This window comes from Rhipicephalus sanguineus, chromosome 6 (assembly GCF_013339695.2).
Source record: "Rhipicephalus sanguineus isolate Rsan-2018 chromosome 6, BIME_Rsan_1.4, whole genome shotgun sequence".
NCBI lineage: Eukaryota > Metazoa > Arthropoda > Arachnida > Ixodida > Ixodidae > Rhipicephalus > Rhipicephalus sanguineus.
Window position 1 is genome coordinate 139,766,016 of NC_051181.1, and position 15,618 is coordinate 139,781,633.

A 15,618-nucleotide genomic window follows, 5' to 3' on the forward strand; every position below is an offset into this window, starting at 1 on the left:
GAAAGAAAGAAAGAAGAAAGAAAAAGAAGAAAGAAAAAGAAAGAAGAAAGAAGAAAGAAAGAAAGAAAAAAGAAGAAAGAAGAAAAGAGAAGGAAGGAAGTAAGAAATAAAATATTTTTATTCATGCATGTTAGAGAACCTCTGGTAATTAAAAAAAAATTCTGAACTCTCCACTATGCCGGTCGCTCATATTCGTTTTACGGTTTGACGACTAAATGCGAAAGCGGGATTATTGTTGCAGGTTACGCACAACGTTGGTAATTTGCAGTTCGTTCTTACGACGCATCTCAGACACCTATATACGTTATTTGTATATCAAAACTATGAGAGGAGGAGGGGAGGAAAAGGAAGGGAAAGAATGGCAGGGGAGTTTACCAGGCTCGCGTCCGGTTTGCTACCCTGCGCTTCGAAAGAGAGAGAGAGAGAAGCGGGGATGTTGTGTGAAATCGTTAAACGCAAGTGTGCGTTTGCCGCACGTTGAAAAAAGACAAGTGGTTCTTACACTTAGAAGGTCGACGGGGGTTTTTACGTTGTTATCGCAAATAAGTTACGAGAGTCTGATTCCGGAATGTATAGTACATAACAGTTAGTTAGCTCAAACATGTTAGTGTATTAATGTTATTTTACCTCTTGCGCAATACGACCCTATATGCGCGTGTCGGTGTACGGAAAGTGCCCAAATGTCATAGTACCTTGACCTTCTTGCGTCCTATAAAAAGGTAATCTAAGCACACACAATCTGTCCACGACATACGAGGGTTATTCGAAAAGTAGGGCCGTTTGGTACCCCAAAAATAAATATCGTTAGTAAAAGTTTTTATTAGCTGGTTTAGTTTAGCACAAAGCTACTTCACTTTTCTACGCAATCGCCATTAAATTCTAAGCACTTTTCGTACCGCTGCACCTGTTTCTTAGTCCCTCTGCATAGAGTTCGCCGCCTGAGAGTTGATTGGGGTGGCTGTTGGGTGATGAAATTACATATAAAATTTGGGCGCGCGAAACGGGAATTAGGGTAAATTGGCGATCGATGGGGTAGGCCATCTTCCTGCAGTGGGCATAGAAAGAGGCAGCGGATGGTGATGACGAATTCGGGTGCATGTGTCAATAAGTGGATGCTACATGCACGCACTTTAGGATTGTTGTGCCTGGGTGTTTGGATCCATCCCACCGCTGCAAGCAGTTGTTGCGACCGGTACTTAGATCCGTCCCGCATCGGCAACCATGTTGTTGCTACGATAGGGCAGCGTCGTACCCGGACTCCGTTTGGTAGCGTAGTCGAGTCTCCGGGTTGAAGAACTGATGCTAGCAAGATGGGAAAGCAATAACAAGTTTACTGGCACTTTTCGTACACTCAATTACATCATGACAAGGTCAGAGTTCAGCGACAAGCGAATTGGATGAGCCTGTTACCGAGGGCTCAGAGCCCCATTTCTCACTTAGCACCGTCGTTTAACCCCTCAGGCTGGCTCCTCCCTTCTTCATGACCACCAATCACACACACGACCCCACCCACCATGGCACAGTCCATTTCACTGTCGCTGAGGGGTCGTTGCACTCTTGAAGCAGCAAGGGTCCGGTGGTTGACGGCACGCATGTGGGGAAGCAGGACAAGAGGTTCCTCGGGCTTGCTCCTCCGATTCTTCCTCGAAGGCCGAAAAGGGTCTGCGGCGACTCCTGTCAAAACATACAGGTCAGGTCGTTTCGGCAGCACACCAAGCCAAGCCCAGGTCGCCCATTGTCTGGCTTTGCCGTCCCCCGACTTTGAGGTCGATATTCTGCCCATTGTCGGTCGCTTGCCGCCCCGGGAACTCAGTTTCCAGGAAGGATGCAGGTCTTATAGCAGTGTGAGAACGCCTCGCCCGCCGATTCTGATGGGCCAGCGCTGTCGGCACCTACTGCCAGTCATAACAAGGAGCACAGAGGAAAGCAAGAAAGACGCGCAATATAGCGGTATTAACCTAGTTCTCCACCCCCTGCCTCCTCCCTCGTTGGTGCTTTCTATTCTGCCGAGAATTACACACAGTAGTAGCGAAAACATTTATTGATTGTAAGGTTTCCGAACAAGTGGGTGGGGTCCTCAGTCCAGGGCTCCTCTGGCCTTTGCGGCTCGCTGGGCTTGGTCGAGCAGAGCTCACAACCCTTGCTAGCAACTGCGAGGAAACAGCGCGCAAAACGGGACTAAGTCGAAAGAAAAAAGAACACAACACAACGGGACTATGGTCCCGTTGCGTTGGGACAGAGTCCAGACTAAGTCCCGAAAAACGCAACTTAGTCCCGTTTTCCCCCTCTGTTTCCTCGCAGTATCATGTACCAACACACTTGAAGACACGCTTGCTAGCAAGCCAGGTCTCCCACTGCCTTCTTCAAATGTTGTCCTCAAAAGGGGAAAATTGATGTTTTCCCTCCCACGTTATGTGGGCGAGAGTAGGCCGTTCTTTACACCAGGTTCAGCTGTGTGCACACACTTTGCTAATGAGCTTGGTGGTTGGTGGTGGTGGTGATTATGACGATGACTGATGATGCACAATATTATGCGCTTGCAGCCCACCACGAAGATCGGTGACTTCACCTACATTTTGGAAGACCACATCGGCGACCAGTACTGCTGGCGCTGCAAGTACGTACAGTGCAAAGGAAAATGCCGCACCAATCGCGATGGCCGCCTGGTACTCGGACCGTCGCAGCACACATGCTTGCAGCTGGCTGACAGGTAGGATGGTCACGTAACGTCTGCGTGCGTTACGACACCTGAACGGTCAGCCACCGTTTGCTATTGCTTACGCGTGAGTAAGAGAGTATAGGGACTCACTTTTTGCCGCCAGGCGGTGCTGTACTTCCTCGGGTGTGTATTCTTCATATATGTTATATGACGTGCATCCTAATGAAACCAACAGACAATCATGTCCAGGGAAGTATTGGGGCATTATTTGTGGTATTGTAACTGTAACGTCGTAATTGGGATATAAATGCAAAAAAAAAGATCAAAGTGGACGAAGAAACAACTTGCCGCTAGTAGGGACCGAACCTACAACTTTTGGATAACGTGTCCGATGCTCTACCAATTGAACTACAGCGGCGGTCATCCTCCTGTCGACTTTATTGGATATTTCTGTGCATGTAAACCTGGGAGTTTCACCCAGCGCCGCTCGTGTCCGTGAAGTCGAGTGTGGAACACTCTCTTTCGCCGGCTGGCGTCACGTAGCACGTGATCGTCTTACGAGCTGGTAGCTGACCTATAATCCCTCGCATACTACCCGAAAGCATCAGGTGTGCCGGAACGCGGCCCTAGCTATGAACGAATAATTCATGAAGCCGCCTCCGTTTCTTCACACGATATATTTTATTTATCAGCAGTGCGTATGACAACGTTAATAAAGGCGTTTTGTGGTATGTATCGGAAGAAGCTGGAAGAAGCGATAACTGTACGTAGCTTTTGAGGGAGGTATACCGAGGAAATAGCCTGAGTAGAATTCTACTCAGACTATTTCCTCGGTATACGGGTTTCGGGATTGTGTGCATTATGCTACTATAGGGCTGTCAGTGATACTTCCATTTCTTCGTTTCTTTTTTAGTATCTCTGTGGCATTATGTATAATGACAATATCACAAGGTTATCAGAAGAAGCTTTCTTTTCATGTTTGTTTGGTTTTGATTATGTGAGAGTTTGCTGGTATCTGGGGCATGGACATTTACGTAACTGTTGCACCAGGCATATCAATAAAAAAAATCTCGTCCACCATCTTTTAACTACCAGGTAGTAATATAGACCCGTCACAAGGGTTCCAAACACAATCGCAAGTGTGGGCGCCGTTTTGTAATTGTGAAGACGACTTTGTAGCTGCATGCCAAATGGCTATCGGATTGTTGCTGTTATCATTGTAACGTTAGTTAAGTTGATAGATAGATAGATAGATAGATAGATAGATAGATAGATAGATAGATAGATAGATAGATAGATAGATAGATAGATAGATAGATAGATAGATAGATAGATAGATAGATAGATAGATAGATAGATAGGAGATAGATAGATAGATAGATAGATAGATAGATAGATAGATAGCGGAGAGAGATAAGGATCCGAAACAAACCACTTTGTAGGAGTGGCTATGAAACGTATAGCAGGCCCTTCAGATATTGAACGATAGTTACTGTTGTTTTGCAGTGTCAAAGTCTCCGGTGGTTTGCAAGGCGGCCAGATCGACAATGAAGCAACGACACAATCGATACCGGAAAGTTTCATGCGTCAGCAACACGAGGAGGAGCGGGACGAGCCAGAAGAGAAGAAGCCGAACCTTCTTCAACTGGCTGAACAGAAAAAGCTTGAAGGTAACAAAATCATCGTCTCTACGATTGTCAAGTCAGAGCCGAGAAGCCCGCCCGAGGTATTCGTCAAACGTGAACGCTCGCTGAACTCATCTCCGGAGCGCGCAGCGTCGGATGCAATGGCGTCTACCTATGACTGGGACCGCGACCACAAGAGACGCGGGCCACTGCAGCCGCTGAAGACTGCCCGTGAGGAATACCTGCACATGGTGTCCGAGTCGGAAGACGAAGACGCGACCGAGGACGAGCGCTCCGGCGCAAACGCCAGTGGCCGAGAAGTCCAAGTCGACGCCGAACAGACGTTCCCGAACGCGAGCGCCGACGCGAAGGACAAAGCAACTCGGAGTCACCGACCGGAAACCACGGACTGCGAAGGCAGTAGCGATGATTACGACGAGGAAGATGACGAGGAGCACAGGATTACCAACCGCTCGGTCTGCGAGGAGACAAACATGAGCCAGAGTCCGCACGCACGTTGCGCGCAGGTGCTGCAGATGACGGACGAAAGTTGCGAACGAGAGATGCGGATATCGTTGTTTCGACAGATGTGTGAACTGCTGAATGCCGAGACGGAACTGGCGAAACAGAGGCGCCGAAACGCGGTCATTCGCGGGCGACTGCTCGCGCGCCGGCTCGCGGACCTTTAGCCCGAGTTGAAGCCCACGTGAACTGATACTTAAAGGGATTGTCTACCGTCCCTCGTCGCTTTTCTGTTTTGTACCGCAATAGAAAGCGTACCGTCTGATGTGTCCAACCTCGCAGCGGTTTATCTGGAAAGTGAGTAGAAATTTTTAAAACGGAATTTTATTTCTATCTGCGTTCGGTCTTCTTATATTGGCGTGAAACATGCCCACAACACTGGTTGGTGGACGCGATGATGATTGTAGTGCCGGTAAAAATTAAAACCGAAAGCACATGTGATTTTTGTAGGATTACTTTATTTTCGCTGAACACGAATGTAACGAATGTAACAGACTTTTTCAGCGCGCTAGCGGTTAAATGAAGCCTTATTATACGATTACAGAACACTTGTTTTGCTGTAATCGCAGTCTATGCGTTTATTTTAGCACTGCTGCCGCAATCGAAGCCAAGTTAGTCATCAAAAAGACACGATAAGTGCACGTCTTCACAGCGCACCACACGTGATACATCCTAATAACAATAGAGCGGCACAGTAAGACCAGTGCGGAGGGCCGCATGACATGGCGCATGAGTTGAAGCAGACGAAGTCGAAGAATGGATGGATGGATGGATGGATGGATGGATGGATGGATGGATGGATGGATGGATGGATGGATGGATGCATGGATGGATGGATGCTAGGAACGTCCCTTTTATAAAGGGGCGGTGACAAGTGTGCTACCAGGCTCGACAAAAAAAAAAAGAATTTCCCTTTCTCTTCTTGTTTTAATGTTGCCCTAATGTATCAACTTCGATTAAATCTATCTTACTACAGGAAAAAAAAAATCACAGCATATCCACGGGGTGAATGATGATGAGTGGGGCGAAGCTCCGGAGGGAATCATCGGTAAACCGTGAAACTCTTCCGTGAAATTCGCCCAGTACATCATATAAAGAGTGTGAAACACCGTGTATATATTAAACATCAAACTTTTATTGTACTGTTTGTTTACGTAATCCCTTCATTATTACCACTTTGTGATCTGTGAAATGCAAGGAAAGTGTCCGCTCCCGAGCGAAAGAGAAAGCGCGCCAAGAGCGACCGCGTTCCCCACTCGCCCTGTGAGAATTAACGGCAAGGCTAGAGGGAAGACACGACGCGCGTAGCGTTCCACGACGCGAGGTCGGTAGCATGCCCGTTTTTAGAAAAAAATTTATTCCATCAAAAGACGCTACGAACACTTGGAAACAGTGTCTATACAACAACGACATTAACATACACAAATGACTAAACACAGTATACATGAAACGTTTTAACAGAAATGTCCAAGTCCACAGGGTGTCCTAACATATGCTACTAAGGACTAACATACACATACTTTTCACAAAATACACAATGTAGACGGCGATGTATATACACAATATACATGACTCAACATGTCAGCATATATGTACAGCAGATGATATGGTACATGTAATTTACATAAATTTACAGTGTTAGCATGAAATGCAACGAAAACCAACGGAACGCGATCGTGCAAGTGCTCCGGCTTCGCATCGCCTCATGGTCCCATTTAGCGTCCCAAAACCAAACACCTTGCTCAAGGTGTGCTTTGCGTTTTTCGTAGAAATAATTGCTTTATCATGTACACTAAGACGAAAAGTTGAAAGCTCACTAGAGTACATCGCCCGCAAAGTATGTCTTTTAGTGTGATTTCACTCTCGTACGGCAGGGTCCTCGCGCCGTTGCCGATCGGCGCTCGCCCGTTGCCGATCCACCTCACCCGTTGCCGATCGGGCGATGTGGCTACATACTACTACTACAGAGGAGGGAACGACCCACACCCTAAGGAGCTTCGCCCCTAAAAAAGTCACAGTTTAGCCGCGAGGGCGAAGCAATGAATGCGATAGCAAGAAACTAATGCTATACGAAGTGAGGCTCGCCAATGGATACTCTCAGTTTGAACAGCGCTCCTATCAAGTGTCGAGCTGACACTTGATAGTTCGCGCTCATCGTTTGTTCGTCTAGCGGCGTCCCTTGAGCTCGAGTGACTTTCGTACACTCCATAACATGAGCGCGGACATCACGGTGAAAGCTCGAAACATCCCTCTTCCCCTCACCACTAGAAAACCGTGCGAGCAGACAGCGGAAGGGCAAGGTTCTCCCTGCGCAAATATAAGAAGAAGCGAGCGAGCTCGCCGACGACTTTTAATGCGCCCGTCGCGCTCCTCGTGCCATCTCGCTGGTAATGAAGAAACGCTTATAAGCGCCTGCCGTCTCTGAGTCCTGCCAGTGGTAAAGGGTGTGTATATAACGCTTGCTGTTAGCTACCTGAACGATCTGCGCTTTCTGGCGTAGTGGTTAGCGCCACGCGCTGCGGAAAGAGATGTCATTGGTTCGATTCCGAGCCTCGGAAGCACTTTTCTTTAGGACCTTGATATACATAAACGGTGCATGACGGCGGTGACGGCGACGGCAAAATTCAGCCGAGACTGGCCATAAAATTGCTATCGCAATAAAAACGTAAGTTCTCAGCCCAGTTCTCTGCCCTTTACGGCAGACTGTAATTTTTTTCCCAATATTGATTTTTGTGCTTTCTCTCTAATTTTCTGCCACCAATACTCTAACCGTCTCTTACTTATTTCTACCGCGGGCTTGTTCAGCTTTCCATTGTTGTCCCTAAAACCCAAGGCTTCATGTAGACTCATGCCCACACGTATACCTGGGTGAATATCGCCACATTCAATCAGTACATGTTCCATCGTTTCCTTAGTGCCCACGCAGCATGTACATTGTTCTTCTTCTTTACTGAATCCCGCTTAATAACTACGCGTTCTAAGGCAACCCGATCTGGCTTCAAACAGTAACGCGCTTCCCCTCCTTATTTCATTTTTGCCCTTTCGATAGTTACTCAAAGCCGGCGCCGCAAGCAGCGCCACTGGGCGCATTTTTGGATGCGTGAGAAAAAAAAAGCAAAAAATTACTCTCTCACGCAACCGAAACCTGCCTCAGGTGCGCAAAATACAATATCAAGTTATACATGTTTGTTTTAGTCTACCTGCGACGATTTCTTGTCCTACCAGTAGATTGACCACATCGCTGTTGGGTGACGCTAGCGGTCATTCTTTCACGATTTTCAGCATCAAATTAAAAATATAATTCCTTTTTTATGAGGCAAAAGCATGCTCGTTGCCGCCGATGTGACGAACGATCTTCTCATTTTCACCACAATCAGAAAAAAATTTCCGAGCGGTAGGCAGTCCCTTTAAAGCCAAGAAATCGTGCAACGTGATGCGTTCGAGTCGTGCAGGTTAAAGGACATCGGAAATCGTGGTGATCAATACTAGGAACAAGTCCGCCTCGGTGTTTCAGTGGTTACGGTGCTCGGCTACTGTACCGAAGGTCGCGGGTTCGATCGCGGCCGCGGCGGTCGCATTTCGATGGAGGGGAAACGTTTCCGCACGATGTTTGTAGACTACGGTGACTGAAAGGTCGAACCTATTTAACTGTGATTACCATGTATGTCGTGGGATATATATATATATATATATATATATATATATATATATATATATATATATATATATATATATATATATATATATATATATATATCTAGGGTCTTGTATTGTGGGGTCTGTGTGTATATAGGGTCTGTATTTTAGATGTGAAGCACCTTATAGCGGAGTGAAATCCGGTGGTGGTGGTGGTGTGCGGCGTGACCACCCTTACTGCGCATGCGCAAGCCCTCTCCACACGCCTCCTCTCCACTCCCTCTCCCCACTCCTCCTCTCCCTCTCCTGCGCAACGCCGTGATGAGCGCCAGCGCATGCGCGTCCCCACCCCCTCTCTCTCCTTTCCTACGCTCCCCCCTCTCGCGCCTGTCGACCGCGTTCCCCGCTCGCCCTTTGAGGATTAACGGCCAGGCTAGAGGGAATACACGACTCCCGTAGCGTTCCTCTTCGCGTTCCACGACGCAAGGTCGGTAGCATGCCCAACGAATGCTAACGGAACGCGATCGTGCAAGTGCTCCGGCTTCGCATCGCCTCATGATCCCCGTTAGAGAGATGGTGTAATTTTTTTTAGACAATACAGATTTTTTATAAAAATCCTATGGCAGCAAGGCACCTGCCTTGGTCGCACGCAAACTCCACGTCAAGGCGGAAACGTGCCGTAGTTAAAAGGACACTGTTGCGGCTAATAGCGAGTTTTAGTATTGCGGGAAACGCTTACGTTAGCGTTAGCGTGCGTCTCAACGCTAACGCTAAAACAGAACGCGCTGCGTGCCAACTGGTGGTCTTTTAGTACAGCGGAAGGCATTCCCGCTAACGCTAACGCAAGCACATACGGCGCCATCTAGACATAAAAACACTAAATGCACTGTAGAATCCACAAAAGCGCCACCAAGTCGAGCTGATCCAAAGTCACCACTGTTGCGTCTCCATGTCGCGTTTGCAGAAGTGTTGAGTTCTGACACACTGGTTTCTGTCGACATGCCGCGTTCGAGAATTCTTCAAGACCCCTATTACTTGGCCATTTTAAGCTGGGACGCATCACGCGTCACATTCATGCACTGCCGCGAAAGGCATGAAGGGAAACGACGCCTGACATGTATCTGCTTGACTTGTGGCCGTATCTTGGAAAGAGGCGACTAAAGACAGCGTCGCCATCTCTGCGCTGCTACTGAAAACATGAGCGAACCTTGCAAACAAATCTTGCTAAGCCTTCTGCAGCGCAAATCCACTTTGTATCTCAAAAACGGAGCCATTTTATCGGCGGTACACGGTTGGCGAAGCCTCATTACTCAAATCTAAGTGAAATACGAACATTATTAGGGAATGAATAAATTTAATAATGCAGGACGACGGCTACAAAGATTCGAAGTGGACGGCTCTCGCTTCAACAGGCACCGCCATCTTGCCCTACGTACGGGATCTCTTGCGTGCGTTAGCGTTGAACGCTATATTCCAGAAATAGCGTTCGTACGTAAGAGCTCGGGCTACGTTTACGTTCTGCTCATGCGCAGTTAGGAGCACGCAACGCTAACGCTAACGCTAAATCCTTGCGTTTGCTGTTATCCGCTATACTAAAACTCGCTAATGTAAATGATTGCATTTGTGAGCTCTCTATTATAGCGTGTATAGTAGAGAGAATGTGTTTATTGATACGCACGTGTAATTACTCACTTCATTATTCTCTTCGCGCATGTGCTCTTGGTGCCATGTTTTTTTTGTTTTTTCCCCCTGTGCTTATTCAGTGGTTTTGCTGATGAACAAGAAGTGCGAGTTCACGCTTATCCTACGTACCCTGTTTCGTGAACTTGTATACTTACGAGCGCTCCTTCATTCCTCCTAATATAAGTAGCACACTAAGCCTTCAACGAGTTTTAGTATTTTATTATAATAATAATAATAATAATTATTATATTATTATTATTATTATTATTATTATTATTATTATTATTATTATTATTATTATTATTATTATTATTATTATTATTATTATTATTATTATTATTATTACAATATTTCTCATATAGTCTTATTTTACTCCTCCCCTTTTGTGTTCATTTTTTTTTTGACTAAGCGTTTTTGCTCTTTTTGTTCGTATTTTCTTCTGAAGACTGTCTGTATTGTATTGTTTATTTTTTATTGTCTTATTTTTGCGCGCGCCTGCACAAAGACCTTACGGTTGTTCCTGGGCACGTTAAATAAAGGATTTATTTATTTATTTATTTATTTATTTATTTATTTATTTATTTATTTATTTATTTATTTATTTATTTATTGTTGTACTCCGTGCTTAGATGCCGCCGGTCTTTCGTCGCGGTGTGTCGAGCACGTGACGGAGAGTTATATACCATGAATAAATGATACGAAAAAAGAAAAACAACAAACGTGGACAGGTAGCGGAAAGTACCTCAACAGGGCTTGATTCTGATTCGCACAAAGTGATTGCAACCAAAGGAAGAAATGCAGTCATACGAAATTGTTAAACCGTATCGCGCTGCATTTGTCTTAAATGCCGCCGCGGTGGTTGCGGTGCTCGGCTGCTGACGCAAAAGACGCGGGTTCGATCCCGGCCACGGCAATCGCATTTCGGTGGAAGCGAAATGCTAGAGGCCACTGTACTGTGCGATGTCAGTGCTCGTTAAGGAACGCCAGGTGGTCGAAATTTCGGGAAACATTCACTACGGCGGGCCTCATAATCATTAATGAAACGAGAAAGAGCTCGAAACACAGGACAGTAATAGAGACCGACCAGGCCTCTGTTTGCGGGACTGTCCTGTGTTTCGCGCTGTTTCTGGTTTCGTTGATCATGCACCAACCGGCCCAAATAAGCACCCTAGTGCTCAATATATATATATATATATATATATATATATATATATATATATATATATATATATATATATATATATATATATATATATATATATATATATATATATCAAACTAAACACGTATGTTGCAAGTGAAAGAGCGAGAGAACAACTTTATTGAGGTCCGTTACAGACGTGGGGAAGAGCATCCCCCGCGCCCTCCCGGCTATTCCAATGTTCCCGCTTGACTGCCAGCATGAAACCAAATGACAGTGAAGCCATTTTGCACGCTTTACGTAGCTCCCCGCAATGATCATAATTCCATAGATCGGCGAACGCGGAAGAGCTGTGTTGCGCTCCCAGTTGCGATAGTTATAGGTTCATACGCATTTTCCAAGTTCTTTATCGGTTGATGTTCATGTCGTTGTGGCTAACGCAAGATCACGCCGGCCAATGAGCTAGGTAACCTCCCTGTTTTTTTCTTTTTTATCTCCTCCTCCGCGAGAGGGAGACAACGGACAGAGAGAAAATGAATTCTATACATAAAGACACGGGACCATGCAATAAACGTCAATTAGCTAGATTAATTGCTTACGTGGTGGTGGTTCACGTGATTTCGTGGAGTCGACCATGAATCGAACGGCAGGAGATAAAAAAATCTTGGCGAACAAAATTTTAACGCGATAGCGTTAGAGAGCTCGTGTCGCAGAAATTCCGTCGTCGGTGTCGGGACCGCGGGGACCGTTGGTTGTGAGCGAAAAATCATCCGTGAGCGAAAAATCGAGAAAGGAAATGGACAACTATGTCCATTTAACGGAAAACATATCAAGCCAATGCCGCCTTTTCCAGAGGAGGAGTTGATCAAGCAAACAGCGAACGCTAGATAATGTGCTGCCATCTGTGAGGCATTGTGAGACTCTTCATGGCCTCCGAGATGGCAAGCGCGCGGCGTACATCTTGGAGGCCATGCGACTCTTGCTTTAGATCAAAAAGTTGTATGTACCATTCTCGCGCGCGCGTGTGTGTGTGTCTGTGTGCGTGTGTGTGTAACAATACACATTAATAAGTATGCACTTAGTGGTTGAAGTGCGCACTAGGGGCGGATTTCGCTATTGCGTTCAACTCTTAAAGGAGAAGCTTAAGGGTCCCCCAATTTTTTTCGAACAAATAATATTGGAGTGTAGCTTCAGTTTTTATTTTTATGGCAGAGAAAGTCCGTATGGAAAGCTGTAATATTTAGAGATAGCCATTTTGAAGGAAAAGAGAGACGTACGCGATTGCAGACGTGGCAACCACGATCTGTGACGTCATGGTGATGTCATAGGGTGAGGCCATTTGGTGATGAAGTCATCATCATGACGTCATATGGGTTACGTCATCACATCAATGTGTTTTTGCACTGCCTGAGAAATGGGAGGCATTGCGAGCGTTCTGCACCTCACGTGGTTTTGCAGTGCCTCCGGGATCGGCCCGCCTTTGACAAAGCGACGATGTCAAGTGATGACGTCATAATGCAGTCATGATGATGTCACAAATTTTCACGTTACATGACGTCGTATGATGACGTTTAAACGTGACATGACTTCATGTGGGCGACGTCATCACATGGTGATATTTTTGTATCACTCGTATTGACGTCGACGCCACCGACGGTCACTTTTCACGTTTGACGAGGCGCCTAAAGGCTCGTTCACACCGGCGACTAGCAACGGTCGCGCGACCGTTTGCGACTGGCGGTCAAAAAGCGACTCAAAGCGACCGATGTTCACACCTGTGTGCGACCTATATACGTCGCCACATAGAATTCACGTCTGCTCGTATACAGCTTGCATTGCCGTTGCCCCGTAAAATAGGCTGATGTCCTGTTCCTGCGCATCTGATTGGTTCAAAGGTTCGCGACTGCAGTCGCGCGACTGAAAAATCGAGCAGCGAGCGACTGAGCCAAAGCAGTCGCAATTGCAACCAAAACGGCCATTTGCGACCGTTTGCGACCAGTCGCTTTGCGACTTCGTCGCGCGACCGTTGCTAGTCGCCGGTGTGAACGAGCCTTGAGGCTTTCGCCTTAATAAGTGAAAATGATAACTTTTCAAACAGCCATATGCGTCAAACAGGCGAGTGGCCCCACTGACTCCGCCTCTCGTATTGACTATTACGTCCCGTACAGCGCAGATATCGATGCCAGCTCCGTCGGCCAAATTGCCGGGAAAGTTTTTTTGTTCGCTGATAAGGCGAGCTATCTGCGGCGACGGGGCGCTTGACAAACGGTCACGCGCTTCGCTCGTTCGTCGAGCCCGATAGCGACGGCGGCTCGTTGCACGAGAGCAACGAGATACCGACCTTCAGCGAATTCAACGCGCACTCGAGTCGAAAGTCGACGAGCGCGATGTCCTCCGCGCCGGGCTCCTCGTTCCACGCAGGTCCCGTCGAACTTGTGCCGTCGCTCCGTGGTCGGGACAAAGCCAAGTACCTAGACCGCACGTTCACGTTGGAATCGAGCAGCGGTCATCGGTACAGGTGGCGCTGTGACCAGCGTCAATGCAAGTCGAGACTCATCACGGATTTCTACGGCGGTGACCACATGGTGTACATGTTTCGGGGACACGACGAAGACGTTCACCGGCTGGCGGATAGCAAACAAAAAATCCCTCTTCAGATGACCTACAGGCAACCGGTACATGATTTCGATCGATTCATTCTTCTTTTGATATTCGCAATTGAACGATTGAGCTTGCACGTGTGCTTGCAAATTACCTCACGGTGGATGGAGAAAGAGCGTGAAAAAAAATTGTCTAGAGATATCACTCAATTATTTTGTATTTGTACTGCATGATGATGATGTTTATTGGAATCACAGGCGTGCGCGCAAAGGAGGGGGTACGGGGGGGGGGGGCCACCCCCTAATGATCTGAGAGGGGTTGCCAAGCCTGCCCCATACCTTCACTCAGACCTGTCTCGTCCTTGTTTAATGCGAATGGTTATAACTACAGTATAGTGAACTTTATATTGAACTAGAGATATATGCTCTAGTTCACTGTAGTTATAACCATGCAGGTTTTTGACGGTAGTGGCGGCCGATGGCCACTGATGTTGCATTCTGAGAACTATCTACTTCACAACTTTATAACCCCGCAAAGCCGTAGACCAAATGCTGGCCGCTATGAGAAGCACGAAATCGCTGAATTTTCATTTTGGCGTACATTGCGGAGCTTGTGTTCTTTTCGGCCCCGACCAATGGTGGGGAGGTGTGGAGGTGGAGGAGCTGGGTTTCGACTTCGCCAGCCCCCCCCCCCCTCCCCCTCCCCCCCTGACGGGGCGAAGTCGAACCCTGATGGCGAAAGAACTCTGCGTACGCTTACGTTGGCATTCCCTGTAATACCTGGTGGCGCAAATAGCTAACTGGCCCGCTTGCTATGTTCAAGTGTATGCTACGTCTTATACTGTCTATCCTCGCTATAGATGGCTTGCACTGACGTCAGTGACACCGCCAGTTGGAGTACAAACATAGTGAAAGGCGAAGTTTGTGATGTCACCTTAAAGTTACCGGTACATCGAATGGAGGTTCTCTTGCTATTCATGTACGGAGGCCAATAACCTTCCGGCGGCGCAGTTATCACTTTGAATCAGGTCAACCGCCACGAGATAAGGCTGCCTTGACGTCATCAAAGCCGCCACATTAGAGCAACGGTATGTTAAGAATCTGTGTCCATGAGGTCACGTGCAAGCTCACCATATTTCATTTTTTTTTTTTTTACAATATTGAAATCGCGCTCACTTCCTGTACGTACCAGGTCTCTCTTGATAAGATCGGTGAGCGCGTTCCCTCTCTTGAAGACTCGTCGCTCGCACTTTCATATCAGTTCGCTCGCACTTTCAATGTGCGCAACTCTTCTACCTAAAGGTAGCAGAGTTGCGCATAGGTCTGGCTAGCAACCACAGCTATGCGGTGAACACACACTCCGTTTTTGCAGGCGACATGCCTACGGTGTCACCTTTCGACATGTTTGGCGTGTGGAAGACCGGTGATTAACATTACTGTGAATGACTAGTGTCAATCCAGTTCGCTGCAGCGGCGTCATCGAGAAATACAGAAATTGGCCCGAGCGTCAGCTTCTCCGCAACGCATGGTTGCTAGCGCCGCTTGGAAGACATATGCGCAACTCTGCTACCTAAAGGTAGCATATACAGTAACTCTAGGTGCAGCGGTGCTGCTCGGCGTTGCTTTGGAAGCCCATACATCCGCTCATAATTTGTCGATAACTGGATTAGATGGTGACAGGTACGGAGAGAGGTAGAAGCTTGAAATATCACACGACAATCAGCATTTTTATTTGATTTTATCACAGGAGGG

General features: G+C 47.0%; 2 protein-coding genes and 1 long non-coding RNA gene across 6 annotated transcripts in view; 2 read left to right on the top strand and 1 right to left on the bottom strand.

Moving 5' to 3' along the window:
* LOC119397593 (uncharacterized) overlaps nt 1-5,313 on the top strand; it is a 38,845-nt gene extending 33,532 nt beyond the window's left edge. The window contains exons 2-3 of one of the 2 annotated variants that reach the window (XM_049417137.1): nt 2,544-2,710; nt 4,166-5,313. In XM_049417137.1, coding sequence (XP_049273094.1) covers nt 2,544-2,710; nt 4,166-4,973 — 975 coding nt within the window. In that variant the 3' untranslated portion in view covers nt 4,974-5,313. The remainder of the gene's footprint in view (nt 1-2,543; nt 2,711-4,165) is intronic. The other variant, XM_049417138.1, reaches the window with a different exon arrangement.
* The window catches only part of LOC125759035 (uncharacterized), a 49,868-nt gene extending 40,752 nt beyond the window's left edge, over nt 1-9,116 (bottom strand). The window contains exon 1 of the long non-coding RNA XR_007416605.1: nt 9,077-9,116. This is a non-coding gene — a long non-coding RNA (uncharacterized LOC125759035). The remainder of the gene's footprint in view (nt 1-9,076) is intronic.
* Nucleotides 1-15,618, top strand: part of LOC119396556 (uncharacterized) — a 317,806-nt gene that overhangs the window by 48,613 nt on the left and 253,575 nt on the right. The window contains exon 4 of one of the 3 annotated variants that reach the window (XR_007416603.1): nt 8,259-8,469. The exons of the other annotated variants lie outside the window; for them this stretch is intronic. The gene's annotated coding sequence lies outside the window, so the exon portion shown is untranslated. Of the gene's footprint in view, nt 1-8,258; nt 8,470-15,618 lie in introns of those variants that run through there. 3 annotated transcript variants of the gene reach the window in all.